We start from the raw sequence: 17,465 nt of genomic DNA, 5'->3' as shown, positions 1-17,465 counted from the left end.
TCATATGGAGTTCTCTTTCTCCAATGTGCTACTAACTGAATAAACGTGTTTTGTGGTAAATTGCAAATGACATTATGATTACTAAGGCCAGCATGGGTTTCATTTAAAAGTGATCAGAATTGCAGGCTGCAGAAATTGTGAGTGGCAGATAAGGCCGTTTGGGAGGAGACGAGCAGCGATGCGTGTGCATGCATGGGTGTGCAGGGAAGTGAGCAAAGCTGCGTGGCAAGGCAAAGGGAAGTCCTTGGAAATCACAAAATATTGGTGGGTCCCATGTCACTGGAGGGAGATGGAGTGACTCAAACGTTTCCAGGAGAGCAAATGAGATCTGCCAACCTTTGGGGCTGGCTGCGTGCTGCAGGGCTACAGCCGGTATCTATGTGCTGCTTCCGAACAAAGATGCCGCTCCTTATCCCTTTGCCCCTAGCAGACCCCATTGCAAAATAGTCCTGCTGGTGCAGCCAAAAAGGGAAAGGCAAAGCTAAGAAAAAAAGGGAGAAAAGGGAAAACGACAAGGCGGTGTCTAAAAATAGTGTTTTTTCTATGGATCTCATCTCACTGGGGCCTCCTTGCTGAGCAGCGTGTGACATTTGTGTAATTTCACTGTTTTCCTCTCTGATGTATGGAGTGAGAAACGCTCTTTGAGTCTGCACATGCGGAATCCCCTTGAAATAAGTCATAGGTAAATGCCCAGGGGATTCAGACACCAAGACGTGGCAGTAAGCAGGACCCAGCCTGCTTTCTCCTAGCTCCTCTCTTTTCCAGCAGCCTGTCGTTTGCTTCTAGCAATAACTTTCCCAGTCGTAATGTTTCTTTACTAAGACGGATGCTCTTTTATTCATTCAGAACTCTGTGGTTCTCACGGATGTCTCTCCCTTTGTCATTAACACTAAACAATGCTGATCTGTATACACATCCCCAGAACTACTGAACAAGGAGCTAAGTTAGTTGAGAACTTGGCTAAGCTTTGCCTAATGCACTCCCAAGCACAGCTAACTGGGGGAGAGCAGGCTTGGGAGGAAAGGAGGATTATAGCTGGCTACGGCAGCAAATTCCTCCTTTGATTTTGTTTTGAAGGAAGGAAGGAAAAACAGAAACACACATCTTTTCCTAGGATGCTTCAGGCAGAAATGTTTATGTTGTTGGTGCCTGTATTTGAACTCATTTACTTTTATTCTCTCTTTATAATCAGTGATGATCTCATCACTGTGACCTGAGGCACAATTTCTCTCATGTTAAAGCAGAGATTTATATTTGATCAGATGGAACGTATCCTAACTCAGAGGACTGCATGGACTATATCTCCTCTGCATAGATCCATAAAAGGGTTCTAATGACTCATTGCCTCAGACAATGGGAAAAGGGATGGGTTGCAGAATCTGGAGCATATGGAAGTGTCTTAGCTCCTGTTACACCTCAAGAAAAAAGGTTCACATGAAATATTTCCTAAAGTTGTTTTTGCATTCCTATAAGTCACACTCAGAGGTATCACTTAGTTACCCTAAGAGGTCCAAATGAGTGAGAGCAATTGTCCTTCTGTCATACTTACTCTTTCAACAGTGGATGCAGTTAAGTGTCTAGAATGGGCAAGGCAAATGTGTGTAAGTCACTCCGAAAGTAATGCCTCCTATTTGTTTCCGTGGAAACAACAACAGATGCAAAGAGCACAATAACACTACTTGATAAAGTAAGGTCTCAGCTACAAAACACTGTTTTTTTTTCAGCAAAGTCACCACCATTAGCTGTGTATTTTCACTAGTGATGAATCCACAGAGCTTGCTCGTAAAAATCTGCACAAGGGGAGATGATCCACTATTCCACAGCCACTAGTATGGTGGTGTTGCTAGGAAAATGTTGCCCAGGCAGTCCATTTTTCTTCAGTATGAACAGATAGAAGTTTGAATATGCAAAGATGTAGTAGGATGGCCCAGCCAATATGAGCTACATGGTCCATGGTCTTCACACTGTCACCGGGGCCTGGCTGTAAAAGAAAGGTTGTCTTCTCTGGCCTGACTCTGGAAGTTCAAGTCTACAGCTTAGTCAGCATCGTGATGTAGCTATCAGAAGTGATGGCTTGTCTGGGTTCCAGGAAACACAAAGGGGTCATCCATTTTTCCCAAAGACAGTGCATATCACTTGACCTGCTGACATCTGTGTCTTGAACATTTTCTTCAATGGAAAATTCATGTGTTGCTACTCCATGAACTGATATTTTGACTCTGACCCATAGTAATGACACCACGTCATGTCACTGCCCCTCTGCTGCCATGTGTCATATGTCAATAATGTGTAATGGAATATTGGTGGGAAGGTTCAGCCTCTACTGTCATCCCACCAACATCCATAAACATCATAAAATAGGAGGCATTACTTTCGGACCAGCCCACATACCACCAGTTCTCAACTACTTTCAGGCTAAGGACTTCTTCAGGTAGATGTAGCTTCCATCTATGTAATACCAATAGTGTGCAGACTGCTCTCAAAACTAGTTAGAATTTTAGCACCTGCAAAAGTGACCTTGAGCACCAAGTGGGAAAATATGCCACTGATATCTGATACATTTTTTCTTTCTTTCCCCATCTCTACTTGTCCTTCCAGGAATTTACAGAGATGACAGCAAGTGTGTCTTCAAGCCCTCAGTACAAACCTACTTCTGCAAACAGGCTGATTATGCTCTTGTGATCCTGGAAAATTTAGACACCAGCATGGTCAACCAGGAGTTGTTTCCAGTAGTAACAGTGACTGGCAGCTTTATGGATACCTTCAGTGATGGAGCTTCAGATGCATCATGTCGTTCTGCACAGCATCCTTCTGCTCTCTTCTCTGTACTGCCAACCACCAAACTCACAACAGTTTGCTTCCCAGACCTAACACCTCTGATTTTCAGACTCTACCTCCTCAGTGGGCAGAACTCAACCAGAATGCCCCTTGCTATTTTCTACAATGAACCCCTCAGCCTTCATGTCTTCACTGGAGGGAAATATATCTCTCCAACTCCGTCTTCCTTCTCATGGAATGAAAAGGCAGGAACCAATTATTTTAGCTTTGAGGACAATCTTCTCTATGTCCTCCTTCATGAAAAGGAACCTGTAGAAATAGTCACTGGCCTTTCTCTTCATGTGGCTTTCACTGTGACTGAGACCACTGGGGAAGAGGGTGAGGCAAATATCATGCATCAATTAGCTGATTTCTTGCAGGTTGCTCAAGATCAAGTCAGAGTAGTCCATCGTGTGCCGGGAGGTGAAAGCGTGCTGAGAGTCATCTCAGACAATGCGAGCAAAAAGAAATATCACTGCCCCAACATGATGTTTTGCACAACCTTTCATAGCAGATCTGGATCATGGAAACAAGGGAGAGAAGCAGTAAATGCTCGAGTTCTGCAGCCATCTGATGCAGCTGGTCCATCAAAAGTGCTGATTTTTGAATTTGGAGATCCCCCAGGCTACCAAAGAAATGAGTTTCAGCGTTCCTTTACAACTGACAGTTTAAATAGCTTGGCCAGAGCCATTATCAATGCTCATCAGACTGGAGACCTTCAGACAGTCCTGGGCTTACCAGTTGATACTCTAATGGTGAATCAGCCTGACTTACTGTTCTCAGGAAGAGATAATAGAAGGTAAGTGTGCTCCTGCAGTATCTTAAAGAAAATGTTGATAGTGATTAAAGTGGGTTGAGTGAATCGAACCAATTGACCTGCCTAATAAGACACAGAGTAAGTTCCCCATTTACTGAAATATGACTCAGTTGAAGCACATTAAAAAGTTTCCCTAACAGAGTTGTGGTGAAGTACTAACTGGAGTCCTGACTCCTATCTAGCCCAATTAGCATGACGTTTTCTCGGTGCTCATGGATGTCTATGTAGTACAAAGCTGTCCACGATATTTTAATCTAGGAGTAGAGTTTATGCAGCTCCGTCATGAAATTATAAAGTAGTAGGTAAACTCAGTGATTTTTAAATGAATTCAAACTACTAAAGCTCTTAACTTTATGAATGTGGTTGAGGAGCTTATTCTGGATGTTATCTCCTAGCAAATGGAAGAAAAAGAGGTCATCAGTCAACATGGATTCACTGAGAGGAAATGATGTCAGGTGGATGGGGCCAGCCTCTTCTCAGCAGTGCCCATTGATAGGAAAAGAGACACAAACTGGAACATAGGAAGTTGCATACAAACATGAGGAAAATGTTTTTCACTGTGAGAGTGGCAGCAATTGGCTGCCCAGAGAGGTTGTGGAGTCTCTTTCTCTGGAGTTATAACCTGCTGTAGGGAACATGCCTTAGCAAGGAGTTGGATTGGAAAGGTCCCTTCCAACCCAACGACTGTGTGGTTTTAGTGATCCATCTGTGCATATATGTGTGTGGGTATGTACATCAGGCCTGCGTCTGATTTTAACAGAACAATGCACAACAGCCCTGCGCTCAAGAATGATTTCCCAGTGGGAACTACCTTTTGAGCTCTGTCAATTAAGTTCTAGGTCAGTTTTGTCTGTAGTAACTTTTTATGTCCTGTGCCAAGTCTCAGTGTCTGAAGGTCATTTTCTCCTCTCCTCCACAGCAACAAACAGTCCTTTCTGTCCTTCCTTCTTCTGTCCTCATCCTGCTCCTCTGAGCCTTCTTTCACCCACTATTTGCGAACCCAGATGGCAGAGAGGGCTGAGAGGAGCAAGGCTGGGAGGGGAGCAGACAGCAGTATATTTCGGCTTCAGATCCTGAATCTGTATTAAAAGCAGATGGGAAATATGAAAAAGGTAATATCCCATCTGCTTTTAATAGGGGACACGGGATTTGATGCCTGGCAACCTTATTGTGTACTCTCTTGATATTGCATAATGTTATTTTTGATGTTTTGCACTACTGAGCCTTACCCAAGCATAAGCATACTCCATCTATGATACAAAGAAACTGAACTTGTCTAAGACTTATTATCTCTAATTAATACCATATCCTCTAACTTTCTACCGCTGACCCCAGTACCATCCTGCTGTCTGTCGGTGATAGGAAGCGCTATCCACATGCTTAACTTTTCCACTAGGCACAGTGTGGCTTTCAGTAGTGGCACACCCTCCATTAGGGTTTGCTTCTCTGGGGACATAAGAATCATTGTTTTGACTTGATTTGTTTTCTTTCTAAGTAGTACCGTTTTTAGCACAAGTGGGAAGTTGTTATTTGCAAGATAAACCAGGCCAAACTTTGAAGACACACAGTGGTTTTTTTTTATCCAGCTTCACTGTTTTAAGTGTAGGAAGTTTTGCAGTCTGTGGTAGCAAGTGTTATCCTTTATGCTATCCTAAGACACATTGTAGACTGTGACACATGCAGGATCTCTCATTCACTGGCTGTTACTGATGATCTGATTAAAAGGAGCAACAAGAGGAGCAACAACGTGAGTCAGGAGAAAGCTGTAGTTTTTCAGAATAAGGTCACCAGAACACTGTTAGAAGTCTGCAGGTTACTGAACTCACTAGTATAAGATGGAATCATAGAATCATTAAGGTTGGAAAGGACCTTGAGGTCTTGACCTTGAGCCCAACCCCTGTCCACCCCCACCATGTCCACTGACCACATCCCTCAATGTCACATTGAACATCTACAGGGATGGTGACCCCACCACCTACCTGGGCAGCTGTACCACTGCATCACTGCTCTTTATGAGAAGAAATGTTTCCTAATGTCCATGCTGACCCTCCTCTGGCACAATTTGAGGCCATCACCTCTTGTCACTGTGGGAGTTAAGCAGGGATCACCTAGAAGAGAAGATCATCCTGTTCCCTGTGCCAGGAAAGAAGCTTTTCAGCTACATATTTTCAATCACAGATGACGTTTTCATTGCATGGGAGACTGACCTACTGGTTGGCATTTGGGAAGCTATTCCTATCTTCCCACCTGAGCATGCTCTGTGATACCAATCTGAGCAGCAGTGATCAAAGCAGAGCCCTGTGTTTTGTTACAGGGACATGAGCAGGGCCAGCTTGCAGCTGTATACTCACCATCTTTCTAGGGGAAGACCTGGGTTGCATATTCAAGGGTGTGTTAACTGCCAAATGGGAGGACCATCTCCACACCTACACACACATAGCTGTGTGGGCTCCTCTGCTGCATTATTTATTGCTCCCCATCAGTCACAGCCTTTCTGGAATTACTCATGGCTGACATTTCTGATGCAATAAGGCCACAGATAACTTGTGAAATGAAATCAGGGCTTTCCTGTTGGGACATGTAATATCCCCACTGTCTATCTATCTCTCTTTAGGCAGTACATGCTAGCACAGGCAAGGATAATGGGTTTGGGATTACAAGTCAGTATAAGTATACCTATGTATTTTTCTGTGGAAGGAAAAGAGAAATGTTTTCACCTCGGAGTGGTGCAAAATCCAGTTGGGCACTCAGATATTCACAGGAGCTGCACTCACACAGAGCCAGCCTTCCTATGGCTTCAGACTTGTGGCTCCTCTTGCTTGCAGCCAACAACAAAAAGCCCTTTGATCAGCAGAGACCGCCTGCTCATCCTGCAGCCCAGGACAGCTAGGCTGAATGGAGGGAAACCTTGCTGCTGTCCAGTAGCAAGGCAGCGAGCCTGTGCATCACATTGGCAAGCCATTAAAAAGAAAAGATACATGCGACCATTATGATTTTTTATTTCAAATGCTTTTTTGTGTTTGTTTGTTTGCTTTTTAAATGATTTTAATGGAAGTACCTTGTTGGGGTTGCTTCGAGCATGGCTCGCCAGATTGGCTCACAGAAAGGGGCGACTGCTGTGAGTACTGCAGCCTTGCACAATGGGAGGAGGTGCAGGGAGATCACATCGCAGGTATCACATAGCTTTCTCCTTCAGCGTATGCCTGTGTTTAAACATACGCTGCAGTGTGTTCACAGACAGGAATCTCTCTTTTGCAAAGTTTTCCTCCTATCAGTATGCATATAAAAGTGCATGAGAGCACAGCAACAGAAACATGGTGCAAGTTTCTGTGGGTATCTTTATACAGAGTCAGAAATACAGAAGCCAGACAGTCTTCTAGATGCCATTTATTCTCCCAAAGTGGAGCAGGAAACCCACTGATCCCTGGTGGAACTTTAACATGTTACATACAGAAATTTGCAGGCATTAATCTTCCCTTATGAAGAGCTACATTTAGGATAGCATGTGAAAGATAACGTGAATGATGGAATCAACAGTGATTGAGACTCAAGCAGTAAAAGTGAAGCCAATTGTCAAGGAGCTGCTCATACAGATAGCAGCACCAATCCAGCGAACTAAAGGGGAAGGCAGCACTCATTGCCATGTCACACAGCACTCACACAGGAGGTCTAGAGCTGGAGGTGCAAACTGCATTGACACTGACACATCCTGACCCTGGCAGTAACCTTTGTGCAGGTTCTAGGCAGGCTGTTGAGTGTAATTGCACAGGGCTTTAAGAAAGGGAAGGAACAATGTGTAGGTATCAAACTTTTCCTCCCAGGGTGGACAAGGCAGGATGCTAAAAAGCCCCAACCCCACAGCTGCAGCACAGGAGGCTCTATCAGGGCTTTATCTGCTGCACTCAGCTGAACTGAATTTGCTGTAAACATCTTGAGAATGTTCCCCAAATACAAATAGCTGAGCCCCCTTTTTGGCCAACATCTCCTATCTCAGCTGGCAGATGTTTAAGGATGCTTTCCTCAATGTTGAAGAGCTCTCCATCACCAAGCGAAGCAAGTTAGGAAGGAAAGGCAAAAGACAGATGTGGCTGAACTTGGATCTGCTGGTCAAACTGAAGAGCAAGAAGAAAGTGTACAGGCAGTGGAAGCAGGGACAGGTATCATGGGAAGAGTATAAGGAAACTGCTCAGCTGTGTGGGGAGGGGGTTAGGAAAGCCAAGGCCCAGCTTGAACTGAACTTGTCAAGGGATGCCAAGAACAAGAAAGACTTCTATAGGTACCTCAACCAGAAAGAGAAGTTCCAGGAGGGCATCAACACCCTGGTGAGTGACCCAGGCAAACTGGTAACAACAGACAAGGAGAAGGCTAAGGTACTTAACAACTTTACTTACTGTGAAACCTAGAGGGTTTCCAATCAGAGGACTGGGATTCTGTAATGGGCTGTTGTAGGACTGATGGTATGAGAAACGTAATGGGATAAAAGTGGATGCTAAACACATAAACAACGTTACCCCATATGATTGAGTTGGGGGAAAAAGAAAATGGGATCAGAGTAGTCTGTCCTTTTGTATGCAATCCTTGTGTAAAACCAGTGTTTCCCTTGGAAGTTTTCAAAGGAATCCCTGAAATAACCCTTTGGACAACAGTCATGGGGCTTTTTGTTGCCGCTCCAAATCAGATAGTAACAGGTTTTTCACCAGTGCTCACCCAGACTGGAATTCAAGTTCTACCCACACTATAGATGTGATGGAATCCACAGCTTGCTTCAGCTGTAGACTTCCACAAACCAAGCCTTCTCCCTGCTGGGATCAGCTCAGGGGTACACCTGAGAGCCAGGAGGGTACCCACTGCCTTCCTCAGAGAATGGAAAGAGACCTGATCCCAAGTTGGGCACTCAGTGCCGGCAAACACAGCTTATATCACATACCTATATGATTTCCTCCTTAACCATTAATGGGGCTTGTGGTAAAATCTACTCTTTTGATGGTTTCCGTGGTGTGAATGCGTAGCACAGCTAAGTCTGAAGAGTCCATCCTGTTCCCATCCCGGCTTGTTTAAGACCTCTACCAGTAGAGCTAGTGTGACGTTACAAGTGACAGCTGTGTTGGCTCTGAGGTCAGTCTGTGGCACTGTCACATCGTGCTCTTGACATCGCATGGAAAAGGGAGACAAATTCTTCCACATGCTTTGTTAGCAGGAGCCTGGCGAGCAAAGGGTTAAGTGGCTTTGGTTTCTGTGTCTTTGTAGGGATGTGTGTACATATATATATATGTATGTGTGTATACGGATATATATATATATATATATACAGCCCACAGCCCTCAGTTTGGCTGTAGGACCTCGCGCCCGCAGGCCACAGTCACATTATCATCTGGAAATTGGATAACGACAGCACAATGACAAATCCAGGTTGCTTGCAATAAGGTGCTAATCCCTTTGCTTTAATATCGGAGCAGCGTGTAATGATGTTTGGACATCACTCCAGTTTACTGACGACCCCACTGGGGCCGGCAATAGAAGCGTACAACTGTCTAACAAGCCGTCAGGTGACCGCCGTCGTCAAAGCAACCGATGGTGCAATCTAATCTTCCCTCCATCCCTTCCAGCTCCCAATAAGGGCCAGATTATAGAAGTGGCCCATCAACGCTTGGTAACTCGAATCAATTAACGTTAATTCGCACAATGCTATGATGTATTGTGATCACTTTCATTTCAGAGAAGGGGGAAGAAATTGCTATAATTCACCTAAAATGAGGTTGTCTATGGTGCTGAGGTATTAATTGGGTGTCCATATTAAATGGAAAAGGAGCATGGTAGTGAAGGAAAAGTGGATGAGTGACTCTCTTGGCTGCTATTGACCTATCAGAAGAAGACAGTGCCCTTTTCCTTTGCTTTTATCTATTACAGTTTTCCCTATTGCGTGTCAAGTTGATGTATTATAAAAAATTCATTTGGTGACCTTTCACCCCCCTAGCAGATTAAACAATTTCACTGGGATGGCATCATTAACAGGGCCTTGCATTTAATGATGATTTCTCTAAAAGGCCACGGAGATTCGATTTTAAGCTAACAGATTTATTGCACTATTATAACATATCGTAAAAAACTGTACCACCTACGGTCTGGTTTTAGGATAGAAACTGTTTAAGAGTTTATGTGGAGCTTAAAGTGGTATTACCTTGGGATATGCAGCAGCAGCGAAGCTCTGACCTCCGGCATGATGCTGCTTACATTCAATAAAAGACATTCCTCCAACAGAAAGCTTTGGGAGTGTGTTATGGAGAGACTTGGGTTAGCTCCTCACCACAGATAGAGTTGTAAGTACAGGTATCTCCACTCAGCTCCAGCGATTAATGGAAGCTGCTAATGAAGTTGGAGAGCGTCTCCCTCCTGTTGGATGGACTGGTTCTGAAGGCTCCTCTGATCCTACCTCACCTTTGAGTGGATCCAATAAGGTCCTCCTGTCTCTTTTTTTTTTTAGCATGACTTCTTGTTTCTCCAGCCTGTAGGACTCTGCCAGTTGTCTCCACCAGGCAGCTGTTCACCTTCAGGCTTTGGTGTCACTGGGATCATGAAGTGGAAAAGGAAGTCTACATGAGCAGGAGGGGAAGGTTGTCCTAATGTGGGAGACATGTCTGGATGTTCCTTGGCCACTTTTTCAGAGCTTGGTTCAGTCTAACCAATTTATCTGATGCTTTCAACGGCTGCAAAACATCCAACTTCTAATGAAGGCTTCTTTGTTTCAGGAAATGAATGCTCTCCAAATGATTAGATGAGGAAGCAAATTCCTCTTGTCCAGCCTTGCCCACAGGGCATAGCTCAGTTCCTTATTTCTTACCCCATTTCATCACCAACCCGGGCCCCATTGCTATGTCTCCACATGCAAGTAGGTGCTCAGGTTTTTGGATGCATCTTGATGTTATCAGTACCCCAAATTCTTCCCAAACTCCTTCCACTTTTGAAGATGTACTGATGCCACGCTACTAGTGTTGCAGGCATATCCAGACAATAGTTTAATTAATTTAATTGGCTGTGTTTATAATATGCAAGGGGCCGTGTTTTGTCAACAAGTTCAGATTATATGGGTCAGCCCATGTCCCTAAAATTAAATCCTTTCACACATCATTTCAGAGTGGCCCCAACCAAACTGCCTGGGGAGAAGAATATCTGGCTAGCTTCTAAACCATCTGGGAGTTGTCTTAGGCCTTGTTATTGGGCAAGGACCAGAACCTGTGATGGACTATCAGTCCATCATGCCTTCATACCTGCAGTAGATGCTCTTATTTCTACAATCTCTAACTTCCTTGCTGCTAAACAATTGGACTTGGTAATTACAGAGCTCTTTACTCACCTAAATTATTCTATGATTCCAAAGAGCAGACACTTGCTTTCCTGCAGAGCCTTCATTAGACCTCAGCCCTGATGGTGGAAGGTTTGGTAGCCTGACCCTGGGGCTACTGCTGAACCACATATCATGAGCAGTGCCTGCTTGCTTGCTACCTTTAGGAGAGCTGCAAGGCACTGAGCAGCCGAGCTGCTTGCTGTCAAGTGCTGTCAGCAGGGAATTTCAGACCAGCCTGCTCCTTCCCAGTGTGAGACTTGAGGGTGGTGACAAAACAGCATGCTCTCCGTGTCCATCATGAGGAAGGCAGATTTCCTTACTCCAGCCCTTCTGGGGCACAGCAATTCACCATCTCCCAGAGGCAGAGCTGTGCCAAGAAAAACCTGTTTTCCTAGCAGCATAAATCAGCAGGGAAGCAGCAGGATGTTCCCGTCTTCCACACCAACACCAGAGCACAGGAGAGTGACTTGCTGCACACAGGGCTGTACCCTGAGGCAGGGGCTCCCTCACAGCAGGAATAACAATGGGCCACGTGGAATATAAATGCCACATTCTGTGCTATGCTAGTTGCATTCACATCACCTGCAAACAAACATCAGTTCTTAACCATGTATATGTCTTACTTTTGTGCCTTTTTGTCGTTGTTGTTATGATTGGGTTCTTTTTGCATCTTCCCTCCCCCCACCCCTGGAACCATACAGACATGCTGCTAAGGGAAATGGTTTAATGGGAAGATGCTGGTGGTAGGTGGATGGTTGGGCTGGATGATCTTGGAGGTCTTTTCCAACTTTGGTGATTCTATGATCTCATTTGATCTTTCAGTGTCCATTTTTCAGGCCAGTATTTTTCTTCAGCTGCAACATAAGCAGTTTCTGCTTTGTAATGGGTAGTTGCTTTGTAATGTGCAGTAACACCCCCCTCAAAGGGGTGTTCCTCAAACCTAAGGAAACTGATATTCCATATATTTTCTGCTTAGAAACACCTTTAAGCAAGCTCGAGAGATGAACAAGTGCCTTTCTTCATTCATTTCAGACAATATGAAACCCCTAGTCGATCATGGCAGTTGCAGATTAGAAGTATACATCAATATACACATATATATGTAAAAGAGATACTAAATGACACAAAGCACTGAGAGAAGGAGTAAAATGATTTAGAAGCAGAATAAAACGTTGGTTCTGTATTCAAATGCAAAAGCCCTCTCCTGGGATTCTCTAATTGAAATTTCACGTCTTGAAAAGCTGATGTCTTTCAATGGGGTGTATGTATACTGCTGTATATAGGTACACAGGCCTCACGGATAGTGAAAGGTGGTGCAGGAATTATGGGATGTGGGAATGCGTTAAAGCACTGTAAGTGCTGTGCTTCAGGGATACCTTCTGGAGGTGGTTCTGCTGGACAGGTTGTATTTGCAGCCTCCATCATTCTCAGTGTAATGGAACAGGGAGCTTGAGGGCCATGGTATTACAGTTCTCCATCCATAATTTCCTTGTCTACTGCATAAGAAGAGCTGTTTATTTTTTAAATAGTCACAGAATCATAGAATCACTCAGGTTGGAAAAGACCTTAAAGTTCATTGTTCAAAGGTTCCTCCATAAGGTTAATCAGTAATTTTTTAGTGCTACTCATGACACACATGGAGTATTGAATCATGGAATCACAGAATGGTTTGGGTTGGAAGAGACCCTTAAGGTCATCCAGTTCCAACACCCTGCTCTAGGCAGGGACACCTCCCTGTAGACCAGGTTGCTCAGAGCCCCATCCAGCCTGACTTTGACTGGATGGGACTTTGAATAACCTGGTCTAGAGGGACCTTTTCTATGCAGACAGCATAGCAGAAAGTTCTGTGAACAAATAGTAACGTATAGCTCTGTTAGTTACCTCCGGGATTAGCTTCAGGCATAAATGGCAGTAATTTTTTGATTTGTTTATTTATTTGTTTACTTTTGCATGTGAAACAAAGTGGAAGTAGACATCACCCAGGGACTTGTTTGTATGTGAGGCCATATAGCATCTTTGTTCATGTGCAGCCTTCAGATGGAGAAATAGAAAAGGAGCTTCCTGTACAGCCACAAATCATTTTCTTGGATAAAAAGGTAGGATTTACCCCTTTGTAAGTGGACTTTTTTTATTCATACTGTACGATTTTGACATTCCAAGCAATCCAGAAGCTATGAGACTGACCTAAGTAGAGCGTAGAATAGCTCTACAAATACATATGACAAAGGGTACCATAACTAAGCAGTCACTGGTATTGTGAGATGTCCTTCTCAGCTTTTTCCTGTGAGGGTTAGGTCTGTGTTGTGGAATCGGTTTTGTGCAGTTTTCTGATGCTTAGAGGATATTTTTGAGGAATGAGAGACCTTCAACACAATCATGAAGACTGACACACTCAGCTGGATGGGGCTCTGAGCACCTAATGGAGCTATAGGTGTCCCTGTCCATTGAAGGGTGGTTGGACCAGATGGCCTTCATGATCTCTTCCAGCTCTAACAATTCGATGATTCTGTGGCAACAGAGAGTGTTTAATGGTGCCTCCTGGTCTGGCCAAGCAAGTCTACACAATGCAGAGTAGTGCTGTGTGGAGGTCAACATATCTAGAACATGCTTGGCTATTCATGTAATTCAGCACAGCTGTGCCAGAGGTACCTACACAAGTCTTGGAAGCAGTAGACTGGGTCCAATTAATCTTTCATTGTTGGTGAATTGCTGTTGTTTTACCGTAAAGCTGGCTCTGGATATCCATTCAACATGAGACTTCTTTTACAACCGTTAGACAGGAGACTTCCAGCCTCTGTTAGTTTTCAGTCCTCTGCACATAGGCATCTTGTGCTTTGGGCTGTGCAATATGCTGCTCAACCTGCAGCTCCTGTAGAAGGAGTTTTCTGCTATTAGGGTGAACTTAGAAGCCACAATGATATCAAAGTTATCTACTTACTTAGGTTAATTCTTCTGTTTTGTTTTTCTTCCCAGGGTCGAAGAGTTGACATGCTGGGTCCTCCCTCAGAGCCCTGGGTTGTTTCAGCTCACCTCAAGGGCTCCTCTGTGGCTGTGCTCAAAGGTTTGGACGTGTTTTCTTATGGCAAGAGTTACAACAAAGCAATTATGGGAAGTGACGCTGATGAATTTATGGTGAAATCCTCCCCAAACAGGATTGGGTTTGAAAGTTAGCCTCAGTGATAAAAAAAAACAAACAGAATGTTCTATTGGAGTTGTGTGGACTTCCAGGTTGTGTCCTTATACAAAGTGTTTTTGTACTCTGGCAACTTAAAGGGAGCATATCCAGTAGTTTATCTTGAAAACACGTATCTTAGATCAAAAAATGGAGGAATGGAGAATTAGAAATCCCAGTACCTGATTTTCAGCTAATGTTAATTAGGGTAATTTCCTCAGAGTCAACGACAATCTGTTTGTCCTAGAAAATGATCAGGCCATGTACAGACAGAAACAACAGCCCATTGTTTTTAATTAGCATACTTGAATGTGAAAATGTTTTTCATGAGGGATTTAAATGTTTCCCTTCTGGTCCTCATTTATCAAAAGACCTGAACTCATGATTAACTCTAAGCATGTGAGTATTTCCCTTGAGGTTATTGAGACTATGAACACGCTCCGATATAGATTCTTGTTTAAGTATCGTGCTGAACTGAAAACCTGTGGATGATCATATGCATGTGAACTAGAAAATAGAAGTGAAATCAATTATAAAGCATCATAACGTTAATTGCTGAAACCTTTAAATGTGAGCAAACATTGCTGAATAGTGAATCTTCCTAATATCGGTAAGGAATTGTTTGTAATAGTAAGGCCAACTTTGATTTTAAAAAATTAACATTTGGAGAAGGTGTTTCTCATGGCAAAGATCAGAGCTTCTAACCCTTTGGGCCCAGTTCATGTTTTTGTTAATTAGAAATAGCTCCTACCTTGTCATAGTTCTGGGGTTTTGGGATGAAAAATCCTTTAGTCTTTTCTGATGCTTTTCATGCCTTCTTAGGGAATCTAGACTAATGTAGGCCTGGATGAGCTGCAGGTTGTTGAGTTAGCTACTGGCCAGCAGTGAAGGCAAGAAAGCAGGCAGGCAGGAAGGAAGGAGGGGAGGGAGGGAAGGAGAAGAAATGCAAGACAACATGAAAGAAAGAGATACAAAAAAGAGAAGTCACTGCAGAGAAATGCAATTCACATTCTTTAAAAGATACATGCATCAAATTAATAGTCAATAAACTCCAGCAAAGAATGAACTGCGTAGTACAGATGTTCAGCATGTAATAGTTTGCTGCAGTTTTTCCTTTGACAAATGTCCTTATTGTACTCGTCTTTTGAAGCATATGAAGGCAGCATTTAATCGAAATGGGTCCCGTCTAGCACACTGAGGCTGCTTCATCTGACAGCAGCCAAACTGCCTCATGGAAAGTAGTTTAGCACCAAATTAGCTTGCTTCTGCGTTAAATACCAGCTTGCCTGAGAGATCTTTGTGAAGACTGATATCTATCTATAATATTCTGAGCTTCGAAGCATATGTGCCTGAAAGCAGATAGTCTATGTTGAGGAATACAGTACAGTACTCCAGGCTTCAGCACAGACAAGAAATTGCAGTTATCAAGTGTTGGAATGCAGCTGACTGGACCCTCTGTAACAGTGATGCTATGGTATCAGAGATGAGAGAAATCTTGGTAGTCAAGACAGATACTAGCTTAAAGAGGGTCATATATAGCAGGTAGCTATACATACAGCTGGAACGTAAAGATGGTTTCATATATTGATAGCTAATGTCCTTGACATTTCACAAACTTATGTCATTAGATCATTAATAAAAGTATAGCAGGAAAATCCAACTGGGATGAGTTCATCCCAAGCCATAGAGAGCTATGGGAACAGAGGTTAAGTGCTGTAAGATATATGTTGTTATGAGATAAATTCCTGGAGTCAAAAGCCCTGTCCCCACCTGCTGAGCATTGCTGTGGGTGTCTAGTTATAAAGTGTCTCACAAAGTTTGCTTCTTCCCCGTTTTCTTCACTATCCAGGGTAATTAGATGGAAGAATATGAATATGCTCCTCACATTCAGTCTTAATGCACCTTCACCTGTATTTCTCAACTGCAATAAAGTGTCAAACCACCTGCTCCGTAAAGCAAGTGCTGGCTACGCGTTGTCTCCGAGCAGGCGAAAGTCTGTGTTTGTGATCACTGGATCAACTCCAGCATCCTAAGGAATTTCTGACTCCTCACCCCCACCTGAACTAACAGTTTGGAATTTGTCAGTCTTTCACATTTTAGCCTTCTCACTCCAAGAGTCTGAATGAAGCCCAGATCTGGTCAACATTGCTTAAGGGCCAGTACTTGGCCGGTACTCAAAAATACACACAATAAAGTGGAGATCCAGTTGCAAAGTAAATTACTCATTTTAAAATGAGGCTACAGAAATAGAAACCGTAGCACATGTAAAGGCTGGATCAGAAAACATTCCCGTATAGCTTAGAACAAGAGGTAAAGTGACGGAGAATGTCTCCCCTAGGTTTCATTTTCACGCTCCCCATGGAGATTCCCCTGCTAGTTTTCCAACTGAAAATCTCTCATGTGTGATCACAGGGCGATCATCATAGACATTCTTCATGGCCAGATGCCTTTCAAAGCTTCTGGCAGGGTTGGAGAAAGTTCAAAATGCTTTATCAGTAGGACAGGAGGTAATGTGTCCAAGTGATGAGGTGAAGCACCACCTACAGTTCAGTTGGCTATTTTCTGTAGCTGCTATGGCTGGTTCTTTAAGACCATCCAATCGACACAATAGTTTCTCACTAATACTCTCCTAACTGTGTTTTTAGTTGTTGTTTTGGTGGTGTTTTTTTCATAGAATTATGGAATTTTTTTTGTTCAAAGGGCCCCTTCAAGGCCATCTGTCCCACTGCCTGCACTGAACAGGGACACCCACAGCTCCATCAGTGCTCACAGCCCATCCAGCCTGACCTTGGCTGTCTGCAGGGATGGGGCACCACCACCTCTCTGTGCAACCTGTGCCAGTGCCTCACCACCCTTACTGCAAAGAACTTCTTCCTTATATCCAATCTAAATCCCGTCTTTTAGCTTGAAACCATTTCTCCTTATCCAATCACAAAAGACCCTGCTAAAGAGTCTGTTGTTTCTTTTATTTTGAGTCATGCTTATCTGGAAGCTGCTGATGGCGGTTTGTTTTATGGATTGCTCTGCAGGGCTCACTGAAGTACAGGTCATAGGTGGATGTGCAAGCTTTTCCAACCTGGCTGTCTCCAACTCAGGCACTGACTGGAACCTTGTGTTCACTGTCACATCGCCACCAGGTAAGACCCACTTTTGGCATCTTTGATTTGCTAAACACGGCCAAAACACTGAGTTTATGAAGAGGGATGCAAGGCCGTGTGTAAAGCTTCTCTTCTATATACACACACATATGTGTGTATATAAATATAACCTGATGCCTGTCAGGTAGAAAGAAGCATAAGGGGGAAAGACAGAAATAC

The 17,465-nt window shown here is 43.6% G+C and overlaps 1 protein-coding gene across 1 annotated transcript in view; it reads left to right on the top strand.

Moving 5' to 3' along the window:
• PKHD1 (PKHD1 ciliary IPT domain containing fibrocystin/polyductin) overlaps positions 1 to 17,465 on the top strand; it is a 212,179-nt gene that overhangs the window by 187,614 nt on the left and 7,100 nt on the right. Inside the window, exons 59-62 of the mRNA XM_072332429.1 lie at positions 2,599 to 3,616; positions 12,946 to 13,072; positions 13,950 to 14,037; positions 17,178 to 17,285. Of these exons, the coding sequence (XP_072188530.1) occupies positions 2,599 to 3,616; positions 12,946 to 13,072; positions 13,950 to 14,037; positions 17,178 to 17,285 (1,341 nt within the window). The remainder of the gene's footprint in view (positions 1 to 2,598; positions 3,617 to 12,945; positions 13,073 to 13,949; positions 14,038 to 17,177; positions 17,286 to 17,465) is intronic.

Source organism: Excalfactoria chinensis, chromosome 3, assembly GCF_039878825.1.
Source record: "Excalfactoria chinensis isolate bCotChi1 chromosome 3, bCotChi1.hap2, whole genome shotgun sequence".
NCBI classification, from domain to species: Eukaryota; Metazoa; Chordata; class Aves; order Galliformes; family Phasianidae; genus Excalfactoria; species Excalfactoria chinensis.
Note: the sequence above shows the minus strand (reverse complement) of the source record. Positions and strands in the feature narration are given on the sequence as shown.